A 15,824-nucleotide genomic window follows, 5' to 3' on the forward strand; every position below is an offset into this window, starting at 1 on the left:
GGCTCCTCTTTGCAACCGGGCAGCCACAGCCTGCTCTGGCGCAGCGTGTGACAATTACAGGACCGGGCGTAACGCGGTGAATCAATACAAATCTACAGCAAAAGCTATTGAATGAAGAAAAACCAACAGCAGTAAAAGACAGGAAGGCTTGAAGTGGGACATTTAGTTTTCTTTTGTGAAGATAGCTATGGAAAAGCAATTTGCTGTTTTGCAGGTAGCTTCAGATGCTGATTTTCAAGAATTGCGTCTACGCTACATTTGGCATTAAACTTCTTGAATTGCGAAGACACTGGGAAACGACAGTAACTGCTGAAGAACTGACAGCCAAGCTGTGGTAATACAGGAAAGGGAGGGGGGAGGAACGGGGGTATTTAGAAAGACCCAGAAAGAACAGTGTTATCCAGAAAAGTGAACCCAGATCTTTGCTAATACAGTTCACATATGTTGGAGCCAGCGTCGAAGACCGATTAACTTCTGCGACCGAAAACTGGAAATAGAAAATGAAAAAAAACTGAAATTAAAATTCACTAGAAAGATATATTTCAGGTTTAAAACAAAAAAAAGATAAGCAATGGGTTTGTCAGTGTGAATCAAGTCAGGTAGACTGGCGTTCGGATTGCAGAAAACCAGACATATCAACTCATCGCATTCAAGAGCACAAAGACCAAAACATGCTGGGAGATTATCAAAGTTTGGGTGTAGCTCTGCTGAGGAGAACTCTGTTCTTTGGAAGCAGCTGGCATTTCAGTTCAGGGTTCAGCTGTAACTGCTGGCACGGTAGAGTCCATTCACTGTAAGGCTGAATGGTAGCTGGGGACCTCCCAGGCTTCAGCAGGTCCTCCCTGCTTCTAAAAACGTACGAAACTGAGATTACGTGATATGGTATAATGCAACCAAAAAGCAAACCTTTCCTGGTTTTGCATCAGACCTTGATTTGAGTGCAAGCCCTCAGAATTCAGAGGGGTGAAGGAGCAGATCTGCTGTGTGAACACACTCATATCACAATCATCTGACAACCAGTGGGGGAGCCGGGGGGTCGACAGGAGGGGCAGGCAAAGATAGAGTCCTAATACAATATGTTTGCAGCAAAACATTTTCTCAGGAAGCAGAAAGAGACAAGGAAACCCAGCTATTATTCACAAGAAATATATTTACATTATCCACAAAGAATTTCAAGAAACCTGCCAGCTTCATTGTACCGTCAGCTCCTCCTGCTGACAAACACAAACTCAAAATGCACTTTTCTTTGGCACAGAATTATTTTTCCATGTCTGCTTGGAGAAAAAAATAAATCTTTTTGCTTTTTCCTTTCCTCCCTTGCCTGTCCAGAAGTAGATTTCACAGCGAAGACTGCACTTGCCGGCACAGGCAGCAGCCTTCCTTAGCTGTCATATAGCAAATCCATGTAAAATATCCTTCATCAGTCTCTCAAAAAAGGACAGAGTGAAGCTTACTGAGCTTCCCAGGTGTGTAATGTCAACCAATACTTTTCAAAAAAAAAACTCTTCCAACCTGGTGACCCACCGAGTCATCGAGTCCAACCATTCCCATCAATCACTAACCCATGTCCCTCAGCACCTCGTCCACCCGTCCCTTAAACCCCTCCAGGGAAGGGGACTCAACCCCCTCCCTGGGCAGCCTCTGCAAGGGACCAATCACACTTTCCGTGAAACATTTTTTCCTGATGTCCAGCTTGAACCTTCTCTGGTGGAGCTTGAGGCCATTCCCTCTCGTCCTGTCCCCTGTCACTTGGGAGAAGAGCCCAGCTCCCTCCTCTCCACAACGTCCTTTCAGGTAGTTGGAGAGAGCAATGAGGTCTCCCCTCAGCCTCCTCTTCTCCAGGCTCAACAATCCTGCAGGGTTCTTCCACAGAAGGCATTTGAACCCCACCTCACCCCCACAACGTGTCTCTTGCTGCTGACAGAGCTTTACGAAAGCATCTCTTCCAACACAAGGCAAGACAGCCCTTAGGAAGCAGCCAAGGAACACGGGGTGCCCGGCTGAAGCGTCCCTCACCCCTGGGCAGCGCTCAGCTTGGCAAGTCTTAGTGCATCTTGGTTTTGTCCCTGTTGTTTCCCCCTGTGAAATCTCCCCTGCAGACAGGGCTGACTCACCGCTTTGCTGTTCTCACGCTGTGGGAAGAGGCAGCAGAGCCAGGCTGGGGCCCCTCCGCGGTGAGCACGGCGGGTGGGTGGCAGCAGCACCTTCTGTCCCCAAAGCTGGGTTCAAACACCAGGCAGAGCGGTCCTGACGCTTACAAAGTGAACTGAAAGGAAAAAGGAATGGGGAAAAAAATAAAAAAAACAAATGGGGAGGAAAGAGAAAAATACCCTCTCTGCATGGCAGGGGTGGTGGACACACCAGGTTGGGCACCCCCAGACCTTGCCTGCTCTGAGCATCTTTTGAGGGTCCCTTCCAGTCAGCGAGCTTGGCAGCACCTTTGCTGGGGGCATCTGCCAGGGTCTCCTCTCAGAGGATGAGCCAGCCAGGCGCTGCCTTCCCCAACGCGCAGCAAGTTCAGTTTAATGGTTGGACTCTATGATCCAGTGGGTCTTTTCCAACCTAGCGATTCTTTGATTCATAGAAGGGCTGCGCAACGGGAGCATTGCAGAAGCACCTCCAACAGGTTAGATTCATTTACAAGAGAAAAAGAGCATCCACAGAAAGCTATATGAGATGGAATTAACGCTTCCAATAGTTCATTGACCCCCTTTGACAGAGACATGTATGGCTAAGTAAGGTTTAACTTCTCCAGGAGATAGAGCTGCCTAGAGCTTTGAACTTTGTGGCTAAACAGATCGAATAGAGGCATAAAAAGTATAATAAAGACTGAGATAAGGGTAAGAAGAAATCCAATACGTGAGAAAGTAAAAGATTACTTATCAAAAGTTATTTTGCAATAGTTGCCCCCAGCAAAGCCTATAGAAGTGACAGTGTAACTTGCTTCTCCTTTCAGAAAATCAGGAAGAACAGCACAATAATAAAATCCACCGGTCGCATGGGCAGCGGTAATAAAACCTTCAGTATCAATGCCTGCTTCGCTGCAGCGTACTGCCAAGTTCCTGTCAAGAAAGCTGAAACGGAATGATTAACACATCCTGCGCCCTCATTACAGAGCATTCAATTAGTCCAGGATACTCCACGGCAAATAGATCATTTTCAGTACAACACTGAACCACGCTCCCAGCGCTGCACACCCTGGAAAAGCCTGGCCCGCAGAGTTTGCTGTTCTGCACCTGATCCTCATCCTGGGGGTTGGTTTTTCTTGCCTTCAGACTTAATCTGGAAGGGAATTTAAGAAAAGGCAGTGCCCTTATACCAATGATCTTCACACTCTTGGCTTAGAATTTTTATTTAGTTATTTTTATAAGAAGCTCCTCGCAGCACGTACTCGATCAACAGCACTTAGAGCACTCAACCAACAGTTCTTACTACCAGGGACCATCAGAAACCTGAGGAATTCAAAGACAATGCTGTAAATCCCACTAAACAGGACCGCTCCTCCCAGACCACTCTTCTACAAAGCTGCTCTCCGCTGTTCACCTTTCCAGAGTCAGGTATTTGGGCTCAAGGCATCGACACCACTTTAACCCAAATCTGTCTGGAAAACTCTTTCTTAAAGCAGGTTGTTCTTCACAAATTAGATCAACGTGATTTATGGTATCAGTCAGTAACCCCGGCAGCAGCATCGACGCAAAGGCCAAAGGTCCAAAGCTGATGGGTGGAAGCGCGCAGCCAACGAGTAACCTGCCACGGGAGGGTCTCCTCAGCAGATAAATGCAAAAATTGGATGAAAATTCAAATATTCTGAATTACATTTAATCAGAATCCTAACAAAACAAATGAAGTCCCTTATAGGGTGCAGTACAGCACCCAGAAGTGAACACAGGCTCTCTGCTTTGCTGGAGTTTTGCGGAGCACGTGAAGGGGATGAACTCCAGCAAAGCAGAGAGCACAGCTTTGCAGTCACCCTGCTAGCAATCCCATCACGGGCTGTGCCAAGTTAAAGCATCTAATACATTTTTCAGACTGACCTTATAACATTTATCAGAGCTCTGTGGCTTGGAGGGAAAGCACGCGGGAATTGAAAGGTTTCCAGTTAAACTGTGAGGATAGATAGCACCAACCATTTTAAAGAACCCCGAGCAGAAATAAAGGCTGTGAGGACACTTGAACGCTGGTTCGTTCTGAATCTATTCACTCCGAGCCAGGGAACACAACTGCAAACGTGGAAAAACTACCAATCGTACAAGTGACCTGCCCAGAGCACACTCAATTTTTGCTTTTGGTTTTCCAATTATCGGAGCATCTAAGCAGTAAAATTACTGGAAAATATTAGGTATAGCTTGCAAGGGATCGTACCACAGGTCACGCCAGACAGAGCAGATATTCTACATTAAAAGTAATTGGAGTAAAGGCAAGTGTAAGGAAGTGGAAAGTCTCTGTAAATTGTGCAGGTTGTTCTCTAGCTGACAGGACAGAGCAGCCAGCCAAAATAAATCTGACCTTCCTCAAATACCTTCCTTTAGAGTAATCTTTTATTTTAAGCAAAATACATAAACAAAAGAAAATAATGTCAGTGTTTTACTATCGTACACGTGAATCTGAAATACCCATTATAATCATTACCAAAATAAAATAAATTGCCGTACCAGTTTGAAATGTGGGAAACTTCAGTTTTCCTTTCATTCAGATGGAGAACGTTCTATAGCAAGACTTTTCTCTGGGGTAGTACACATTTCCATGGATTCAGATAAAAGACATTATACTTTTTTCTCTTATCAGGCCTGTGTACATTGAGTCTAGCACTGTGGGAAGCAGAAAGAGCCTCATGAGAATATTGATAATTTTTGTGCAAGAGAAAGAAGAAATGTTATTTCTGATTTCTCCTCCAAGAGCCCCTTAAAACAACAGCTTTCCACAGACATCTGAAAACAAAATAGCAGGTATTTGTGCAAAGATCTGTTTTCATAAATGACTGTGGTCTCTTTCTGTAGGATTGTAACTCTGCGCAGCATTTTTCCAGCAAGTAGTTTCCTTTCAGTGAGCTGAATTATAAGACAGAGAACCCAGCTAAGAAAACACTCCCCTGTCCTCCTTTTCCCTCTTTTATTTTTTTTTTTTTAACCACAGAACAAAGAAAAAGCAGTTTTGTTTAACAGACTGGAGCGATCTGAAAAATCAGAGCTCAGGTTGCGTACGTGTCAGCTTTTCCATCCCCGATACTGTTCCCTTCAGCTACTCTGCATTTATTTTTAAAAGGTCATTAAGCAAGATACAAAAGGTGAAGTGCAATGTTACAGATTTATAACCTGTCTGAGCACTTGTGAGACAAAGGGTCAATGCTGCCTCGAACACAAAAGCCCAGGTGAAGCAGGCATCTGCTTTCTACCCTGAAACATCAAAGCCCAGCGTTTAAAGGAAGCAAGACCAACCCCAGCTGAGAGTGAAATCTATTAGGAGGGGATATTCACATCGGTGTTGTATCTCTTACCTTCCTTTAATAAACTCTTAATACCTTTTATTTATTTATTTGAACTCATCCCTTTTTCACACTCCACCTGTCTCTTGCTGTGTTAGGCTGCCTGCCACGCACATGAAAGACAAGGCAACTTTCAAATACAGCTAGTAATTTTGTCCCAGTTAAATCAAATAGGTTAAACAACAGTCCGAGCTTCTTATTCCTACAGATTTTGTGCTAGAAGCTAATCATTCTTCGGGTCACTCTTAATTCTTACTGCTTTAAAGTGCTGCTAGTTTGCCTTGTGCCTTGTTAAGCAGTCAAATCTCTGAATTATGCTAAAAGTAAAATTTAACTACTTTAGTTGAGCCACTATTTGAAAATCTGCTGTAAATCCAATTGTATTCTATCTTATATTTCATTCATAATCATTTAAAGAAATATAACTAGAGAGAAAGGTGAGAAGTTTAAACAGCCAATGCAACATCTTTGTGCACATCTCATGGTCAAATTGGCCCTCTGATATGCTGCCAATTTTTTAATCAAAAAGCTTCCACTAAAATTCTCTTTGTCGCAGGTTAAATACTGGAACTGCCTGTGCTCAAAGAGACTGTGGGCCTGAAGATTTATTCCCTTGCGTGTGTCTTTTAAACAGGAACATTTTTATAATCAAAGCTGAAGATAAAAAGGCAAGACCACATGGCGAGCAAACATTTACAATCCACTTGTTTGTGAGCAAGGTCGTAAACAGAAGCAAGAGCTAATGGACAATGTGCATCATTTGAGTCTTCCTGTGTAGAATCCTTTCCTGCCCCTTGAAGAAGCAGCTGATACAATGTGAGTAGGTCTGATTGAAGTCTCCAAAGGAGTTTTATTCTATATCAAAAGGAAAATATCAGCTAACAAAAATTAATCTTTGTGTTCTATTTGCTGGCGGATCACTCCAGATTCTAGAACAAGATTTAAGCTAAATTGCTGCATGAACATCTGAACATCACAGCTTAAAAATTCAGCCCGTTCTACCCGTGTGAGTTTGGGAATGAATTCAAACCATGGGAGAATCTAGGCTGGAATTGCCCTCAGAGGGGCAGTCGGCTCAGAGCAGGGTTGGTGTGTGGTCAGCCGAGGGTTTTATCCGGGACGTTCCTGGAAACACAGAGGGACAGAAATCCACAGCTGCTGTATCAGCCTGCTCGCTGCTGCGCTGCCCTCTTGGTCAACAAGTTTCTCTCACGTCAGGGCAGAACCACTCTCACTTGAATTTCTGTTGTCTCCATCGTCCTGCCTCGCGCCACCGGAGAGGCTGGTGGCACCTTTGCTCTTTCCTCCTTGCCTGTCTTGACCTGGAAGGGGCTGAGGGGAGCAGACACGGTGCTCTGTGTGGTCTGAGGAGAGCTGAGTGGAGGGAGAGAATTGCTTCCCTCAGTCTGCTGGCTCTGCTCCTGCTGCTTTTCACCTGCCTCGCTGGCAGGACACGCTGCTGGCTCCTGCTGGGCTCGCTGTCCTAATCTTCAATTTACTTGGAGGCTGCACGGCATCAGTCTATGTTCATCCAATTCCCATCGATGAGCTCTTCCTCCCTGCTTTTCCTCCCTGCCCCAGGGCAAGCCCTCCTGCACAAATCCTGTAGATTTTGTTCTCCCTATGGCACAAGGGGACAATGCACGGAGTGCTTCGGAGGAGGGATCTGTAACAATGTAAGGGCAAGATCTCTGTAATCACATTGTTCCTTGCATTGTCTTCTTACTCCAAACATCGTAATACAAACATCATTTGTAAGGTTTTCCTAATTTGCCACTGGTGGTGTTGGATCCTGTTTCTGGCTCTGGAGCAGCAGCTTTCCTTTGTTATTATCCAGTTCTTAACTAACATGCGCTCTTCGGTTTCCCTGCAGTTTTGCATCGGGAGGCAAAGATCTATTTATAATACTTACAAATATTTTCTCCTTCCAAATGTTGCATTAAGTGAAGGGATAATTTTTATTCTGCAAAGTGTCTCAGTCATTCTACGTTAAACATAAAGAAGGTTTAGGTTAATACTGTGGTTTGGGTATAATGCAGCAAATTTTTAACAAGATTACCTGAGTACCCGGAGCTAATGAAATATCTGGCTAAACTTCTCTCTGGTGTTAAGATTGAGTTAAGTCTGTTGGCTCCAACTATTTCTTTGGCTCCAAACAGAGCCAGTACATAGTCAACCCCTTTTCCAATTTATTTGTCGGTTTAATTCCTTTCTTCTACCTCAGTTTGACACAAAAAAAAGTTTCTCAAAGTGATGGTATAAAGACAATATGAGTTACAAGATACTTTGAGGAAATAAAAAGCTATGGAAGAGTCAGTAAGAAGATATGCATTTGCAGACAAGATCTGAAAGCCTAGATCTTCTTTATAAGCTACTGAGACTCCTGAAGTGAGCAACTGTCAGCAAGAGCAGCGTTTCTAGAGTCTACAAAGCCACTCAGAAAACCTTGATTTGTATTAAATCCAGAAGTATCCTTAGGACATTTTCTAGGTAGTGGCTGATTTTGCTAAAGGGACCTTATCAAACACTGCTTTTAATTTTCCCAAACAGGAAATCTTTTACACATGAACAAGGAAGCCAGAGGCTTGGCCCAAACAAAAGGCACAATCTTCCAAGCTTCTGTCAGGTTTTTATTTTCCTGAACCAATAAATCAGCAAGCACGGATGACTGCATTCTACTAACTCCTTGCTTCAATTTACTAGACTTAAGGGAAAAGAGTAACAAAAGGTGCAATTAATACATACGCTGATCCTACGGGCCCTCGGCCAGTTGGGCAGCCGTGCCGGCGGTCCGTGCGCTTTCTCAGGAATCTTGGTGGCTCCAACCTGTAGATAACAAATAAATCAATGATACAGAGAAAAAACAGCAACACAATCTCCTGTGCCAGCCACGGGGAGTGCAGGGAACAGGAGGACACGCTCTGGCCACAATCAGCAACTCCAGAACAGATTCAAACAATAGGATGAAAAGGAAGAACACTTCCCCCTTCCAGGAGAAAGACCAAAAGCCACTCAGCTGAGGGACTTGACTCAAGGTTTGAAGCAAGGCCACCTAACTATCTTCACGTGTAGGCCGTGCATTTTTCACACTTCAGAGACACATACAGGTACTTGGGGGCAAAATTTCCAGCCCAGTTCATTTCAGAATTGCTCCTGCCTGACAAAATGGACTCTGCTAATTTCAGACACTCCTTGTCTGGAGTGTGTACGGTTTTCATCTCAGAAGTAAAAGGCACTTGACAGCAGAAAGTGGCTGCAGCTTTTCTGGCAGTGATACGATCCTTTCATTTATTTAATGGCCCTTGGTTCACATCTGAATTGATAAAAGCTTTACGACTGCAAACAGCACATACGAATGTCTTTGGTAACCAGACTTTTTGATTTTTTAAATTGCCCTTCCTATATCTAAAAGCTTTAATACAAGGCAATCCATGATAGGAACAGCCACAGATCATATTTTTTAACTCAAATTAAATTTTCAATATTGAAAAAGCACAAAAGACTCAAACAATACAGTGGGATTGCCACATTTGTGAAGAACAACCACTGTGAATGCTCTGAAAAATTATCACTAGACAGTAAAGATGACTGCATCAAGCGTCATCATCTAACGTTGCACAAATGCTCCAATTGCAGCTGATACACAGCAAGAGACGACTTCATTTCCAGAGATACCAGCTTCTCTGGCGTCATCCTTGGTGATTCTGATGCATCCTAATCCTTGGTTAAATAGCCATTTAGCATCTTCAAGGGCCATAAATAAGACAATAGTTCATTTCCACCTAAAGATAACCACACTGTTTTTGGAAACAGTCAAAAAACAAACAAGCCCAAGCAACATGCAACTCCCGATAGACCAGCTTACTGTGGACTTTGGTCCAGTTGCCAACTCAACCAGATTTACTTCCTTTTTGGAAAAAAACATGAGTGTAATTGTAGCCTCATCCAGTCAGTGTCTGCTCAGAGGAAATGTCTCAACACTACAGACAATCACAAAGAAAAAACGTGAGCAAACATTCACAGATGTAGAAGCAGCAGCAGGAACACATTAGTACACCAAGACTGTACATAAAGTACCTTCAGAGCCTTTTTTCAAAGGCACCGCTTCCGAGAGTAAAACCTTCACGTACGTAAGGGATCATTATTTCACTTACTTTTGAAATGGATTGTTGTCTAACGGTGTCAGTACTGTTAACAGCTATACTGAATAAGGGATTCAGCTGAGAAAATATCATAACTTACCTGCTGTAAAGAGTAGAAGAGTCTCAAATGAAACTCTTGTTCGGGTATAGCCTGCTTCTTGGTTATTGGAGTTACGGTTTCACTCCTTCCCAGGAATTCCATGAACTTGATTCATATTCTGAAGTTTTATTTTACTTCTAAACTGCAATCCATCTGCAAGTGCACATCTCATATTTGACTCTGGGCAAAAAGCCCCAGCAGAATATTCTCATTCTTTCCTTTCTAAATCTTGGTATTCCATGTGACACACACAGTGAAGTGCTTCCTATAGAAGTAACACAGCAAATGAGCTAGTGCTCCAGTAGAATTTACCTCACTAAACTCTGTCTGTATCCGCACATAATTTTCCCAAGGACAGTTACTTGGATTCACGATGAAGTATATGGTCCTAAAAAACCATTCTTAAGTCTCTGTTCACGTAGAACTCCACCTTATTTCTGAAGGGAGTACCAGCAAGTGAGATTCAGGATGGCTTTAAGTTACTTTCCCTGCTTAAAGAAATTGCTAGGAAAATAAAACAAGGTGGTGGTTCACCTGCCATGACTCGTAAAGAAAATTACCTGAACACATCACCCTCTGTACTGACCACAGCCACGACAGAGGACACTGCACAATGTGTGAACCAAGATGTAGTTTCAACACTCAGAGCAGATCTCCTTTATCCAGCCCAAGGTGGTCTGTGATTTTACAGAATTAATGGTTACAAACCAACATCCGAGGAAGCGATGACCGCCTGTACTGCGCAGCGTGACTCTCCTTTTAGCTACAGGAAAGAATTTCCTTTGCTGGCCAACATCACAGTTTCATTCTCCACCAACACAAAGCGCTATCTGGAGACAACCAGGCATCTACACCAGAGCAGTACAGACACACTATTTCTTGGCCAGTATTATGAGCTATTTGCTTTTTAACTTGCATCTTTCCATTTCCTTCTTTCTTTTGTATGAATCAGATGTTGATAGCTGTTTTTATCTCATGGAAACAGATATTCTGCTTGACCTAATGTTCCTATTGATCAGTTATACAAACGCTTATGCACAGAATTACCGAGTGTAGTTTACTGGAGATTCTATTGCAACACAAATTTCTCTTCAGAAATTGTTCCCTCTGGTGAAGCAGAGCCCTGCACTAATAGGCAATATGCAGATGATTCACACTGCAGATAAAATGAGAAAATAAACTCGAAGTTTAATAGGTTAAAAATAACTTATTTCTTTAGAGCCCCTGGTTCTTGCTGGCAGAGCGGACGAGGCGGGCAGCACTGCTGCCGCGCTGCTGAGCACCCCTACACTGCCCCAGACCTGACCGAAAGCAAGAATTCAACATACGCCATTAAAAGATTTCCCTCATAAATTCCTACAAAACCCCTTAGGAAGGGAATCTTTGCCTGATTTTCTATAATCACATTATTTGTGGTGCATTTTAAAGAAAACCCTTTTTTACTCACTTTCTGTTAAACTCATACGGAGGGTTATTTAACACAGCATGAGAATTTGGAATAAAATTATCACAGCTCAAATTTTAGTTGTTCAAGTACACATAAAATAATTAAGCAATTAAATATTTAAAGAGACATTAGATTTTTTGCCCCCGACCTTAAAACCTGCAGAAGGATTCTCAAGGGTAGGTAAGAAGGGATCCCTTGTGCAGCCACTGTACTTCTAAGTCATCACTGACCTCACTTCACGTCTCTCAATATTACACCATGGAAAAAAGTGAGAATTGCTGAATCAATGAGGTTTCCTGCACCAATTCTTCAGATTTACTAGCAAAAATGAAAGGTCGCACTTTCACTGTCTCTCATGGATACAGGCACACATTTTAAATAGGATTAAATGGACAAATTCTAAAAGCCTCAACAGTATGTTCTCAAAGGGAAAGCTAACATACCTTAAAAAGAAAACTTAGAAAAGCTGAAACATCTTGGTAGTTAGAACTAAGTACTATGGTGGACACACTACAAATAACTGCTGTGTGCTTAGTCTCACATTTCAATTTTTTGGATTGACAAATATATTTAAGCGTAATGAAAACAGTACAGCAACTCAAAAGCAGAAAAATAGCTATTAGAAATTATCTGACAAGAAGTGACACTTCATCTGCATCCACAGTATTTAATTTGTTTGAATAATATAGTTACAGATAAACAGGTTCACTCCATATACAATTACCGATACCTTTTTTTAATACAGCTCATATTCCAGTACATCAACACTATTTTATTTACAAGGTATTTATGTACATTAACATCTTTCTAAAGTCAGTGCATTGTCAATAAGTTTTATACAATAATTTACAAAGTGAATGTAGTTAATAGTTAACTTAATAAATTTACTACTAATTCATGAATTAATTTAATTTAAAAAATTAATTACAACCAATGTAACAAACACAGAAGATCAAATAACATTAGTAGATTGTGCTACCTGCTTAAATAAAACTTTTTAAAGTAAATCAGTTCAAAATCTTTCACTTTTCATGGAGTTTGCGTAGGGAGGAATAGACAAACGGTTATCGAAAAAGCTTTTAACCTAGAAATTCACAAGTCATGTTTGCTTTTCTTCAGTTTTAATGTTTAGACCACTTTAAAGATAAAAGACCATATAGGATAGGGAGCAACACTTCACAAGACAATACTTATTTTGGAACCGATCTGCTGTCTTCACAGAGGCACAACCTCCAACAAAGGCAGGGAGGTTTTTGCCTGAGCAAAGACAGCAACATCAGCTGACGGAATTTCTTAAACGAATAAAACTCTCAGATCTTCCTTGAAATTATAAACTTACTGGCATGTTTGGCATTCTTGTAAAACACATTAAAACGAATCCAAACTTTTATTTCAGAGATCAACCATGTAAGTATCAATTTTGTTAGCAAAGAAACAAACTAAAGAATATGGAAGATGACATACGACAAAATTAATAAGCTGCTTAGACTCAACCGAAGAAATAAAGGCCAAAAGAGTGCAACTTTTATCTTCATTCAGATATGCAAACAATTTAACACTGAAAATGTTTAAAGAAATGCCTACTTCAAAAATAACCATCTTTTTTCCAGTCTCTGCTAAGACTCAGTCCTGCTTTCCTTCATGCAATAAGCCCATTGACTTAAAAGAGCGTGTTGCAAGGGCATGGAAAGCAATTCTGGGTTAACTGCAAGTATATGCATAACCTGTTGCAAAAAAAGAAAATTTGAAAAGGCAACCAAATTTTGAAAAAAAAAAAAAAAACACCTCCATTAAATTATGAAACCAATAAGAAACCCCATCCATGAATGCTACGATAGCTACCTGACAGCCACAGCTTTTTATTTGTTTGAAATACACAGTGGATAATTCACAGCCATTCACTCCAGAGCCCTTACAACAACAAAAACAAACTATGTTTTTGAATTCAGTCATGTGAAATTTTAAAAGTGCAAATTTAAAAGCAACACCAGTCATGAAACATAAGCTCAAGCATCTTTCCTTCCAAAAGCTGGGAACATTTTGTGCAATGTGCACATTTTAAGACACAATGCGTGTTATCACTACTCTCTTCAACCTGAAGTTTCTTCTTGAGGCATCTCATTTGAGATCACACTCTTCAGGTAGAAAAGCCATTCCTGAATCATGTTGATCTGCACAGCCAACACATGGAGAAAACACAACTATAATAATCCATTCAAGCGTAGAAATTAATCTCCTCTCAATTTACGATTTGGTTGTGCTCCCAACATACAGAAAGAAAGCAACTGACACACATTAGTGGTGGCAAAACTGGAAACTTCTACTCTTGATGATAATTCTTTAAATTTGTGCATTTCTTATTCTCTTGCTTTCCCTGTTTTGCCAATAAAATGCAATAAAACTGCAGGAAAAAGGAGGTAGCAATATCATGTTGTCCAAAGACAACACTACAATTTTTTCCCCATGATCTTAAACCTAAAGAGAGCCTTTAAGGGTTTGTTAGAACAGTTGGTAAACTCTACACTACTTTGTTTAGCTCTTATTTGGACTATTTAATTTAGCTCTTATTTGGTCCTAGTTGGCTTTTCTCAAACCATTTTATTTAAAGGCCAATGGCAGTCTCAGCCTGATGTCTAACATCAGAAACATTTAGAGCATGTAGTGAGATAACAGAACAAAAACAATACTATCTTTATATTAACTGCTATTTAATTAGGGTTTTCTTTTTGTGCTTTCAGATCACAGGTACAATAACTACACTTAGGTTATCTGTTTCAATAACTTTTTCACCAAACGTAAGCTTCAGGATGTTATCCCTCACGTTCTCAAAACAGTCCACGGAAGATCATCTGCCTACTGTAACACACAGTACTTCTTATAATCGGACTCAAAATCTTCATCCATGCTGCTTGTGTCTGCCATCTTTTTGCCGTCTATCTTTGGCAGAAATTGTGCATAGTCTACCCCCTGCTGCTCGTAGAAAAGAATGTAGGCAGAGTCGGTGTCGATTTCATCGGGATGCAACTCCTGCAAAGGAGAAAAACACACTCTGAAATACTCCATGGGATAATTCTGTTACTGTCACTGAACTCAAAATACACACAATTGCCCCAGGAACAGTATTTATAACCATCTGTTTACACCAAGAAGAATCCCGTTTTCTCTCTCCTGTATTATAATCATCAGGCTCCATTATTTACTTGGTAAGTATGACAAATCTTACAGTGGTAAATGCAAATACTTAGATAAGCACCTTTCCTTAACTATTGTAGAAGCTGATGAACAGATGTTAAGCTGAAAAAAATCTCGTATACAATTTTAGTTTATGATTTTAACATTTATCCAATGAAATTTTTGAATTTTTTTATTTCAAAGAATTGTTCTCACCAAACAAATTTCTTTGGCTGTAGGTAACAAAGATGAAAAATATTTGCTACAAAAGTCAACAATTTACCTTACAGCTACTGTCATTGTAGCAGTACCACTTGTTGTTCGGGTTTTTGGCGTAAGTGACATAATGACCCCCTCCCATAATTCCTGAATGGCACTGAAGAAACAAAGAAGAAAATAAATTCTGGATTAAAAGTCAAAACTCAGAATTCACAGAATGAATGATTCACAAATTTGCTACCTTTAAGTGAGTGACAATGGTTCATGACAATTCACACATCTGGAGTTGACTAAGGTAACATACTTAAGCAGAAAAAACCCATGATGTGAAGATACACTTTTCAGTTGTGCTCAGTTTTATGGCAAATTTATTTTGCTGATAATGACTCTACTTTGTTCACCTCAACAGACCCCTACTTTTTTGTAACGAAAACAACAGAGTGAATGCATTTAATCAAAGCAATGCCACATAAAGATAGTTTACTTGTATAAAATGTCAACTTACCGAAATTGCATATAGGTTGTAAATAGGGTTAACACATATTTCATCTCTTTGGTCATCTGTAATATCGTCCTCACTGTGGTTATCAATTTGACCATTGATACTGCCATTACTATATGCATTCTGCTCACAGATGTATCCGTTGGCTAGAGTCATCTCATTGTCCTGAGCAGCATACAGTTCACTCTGGCTACCACTCAAAGTCTGCCCTCTAGTAAGAGTATCACCTTGATCAGAAGTAAATCTCTGTTCCTGGTCAGTACCATTCTCTTTATTTGCATCCAAATTTTCTTTGCTACTTGACAGTTTGTTTTTACCCAGTTGTGGTAGCCGCAGACGCCCTTTACCTCTTCCTAAAGTCCTTGGGCTACTGTTTGGGCTACTGTTTTTACTTGAAGGACAGCTGGTTCCACTCTTCCTCCCCAAAGACGGAGATGCTAAAACAGAAAACATATTGACTACTAACATAATTAAAAAAAAATAATAAAGATCTAGACTATATGTTTAAAGTGTGCTTTTTAAAAAAAGTAGCATATAAAAGTAAAACTATATTTGCACACACAAACACCTATAAACTGAAATTTGACTCTTTTATGCAGGAGCTCACTCTAGTTCAGCCCACTTACACAGATAGTACCAATATCTGTGATCATCAAATGACCTTTTTCCTTGTTTGTTTGTCTGGGTTTTTTAGCTTCCCAGGGCAAACAACAATGGCAATGAATGTTTAAAAGTAACTGTAACACTTTGGCCAAAAAACA

At 40.8% G+C, this 15,824-nt stretch overlaps 1 protein-coding gene across 4 annotated transcripts in view; it reads right to left on the reverse strand.

Annotated features, from left to right (window-relative positions):
• Window positions 1-11,812: 11,812 nt before the first annotated feature.
• USP32 (ubiquitin specific peptidase 32) overlaps window positions 11,813-15,824 on the reverse strand; it is a 70,203-nt gene continuing 66,191 nt past the window's right edge. For all 4 annotated transcript variants that reach the window (XM_069874183.1, XM_069874185.1, XM_069874184.1 and 1 more), the window contains 3 exons: window positions 15,067-15,500; window positions 14,626-14,718; window positions 11,813-14,198 (listed from right to left, as the gene is read on the reverse strand). In XM_069874183.1, the coding sequence (XP_069730284.1) occupies window positions 14,025-14,198; window positions 14,626-14,718; window positions 15,067-15,500 (701 nt within the window). In that variant the 3' untranslated portion in view covers window positions 11,813-14,024. The remainder of the gene's footprint in view (window positions 14,199-14,625; window positions 14,719-15,066; window positions 15,501-15,824) is intronic.

This window comes from Phaenicophaeus curvirostris, chromosome 21 (genome assembly GCF_032191515.1).
Source record: "Phaenicophaeus curvirostris isolate KB17595 chromosome 21, BPBGC_Pcur_1.0, whole genome shotgun sequence".
NCBI lineage: Eukaryota > Metazoa > Chordata > Aves > Cuculiformes > Cuculidae > Phaenicophaeus > Phaenicophaeus curvirostris.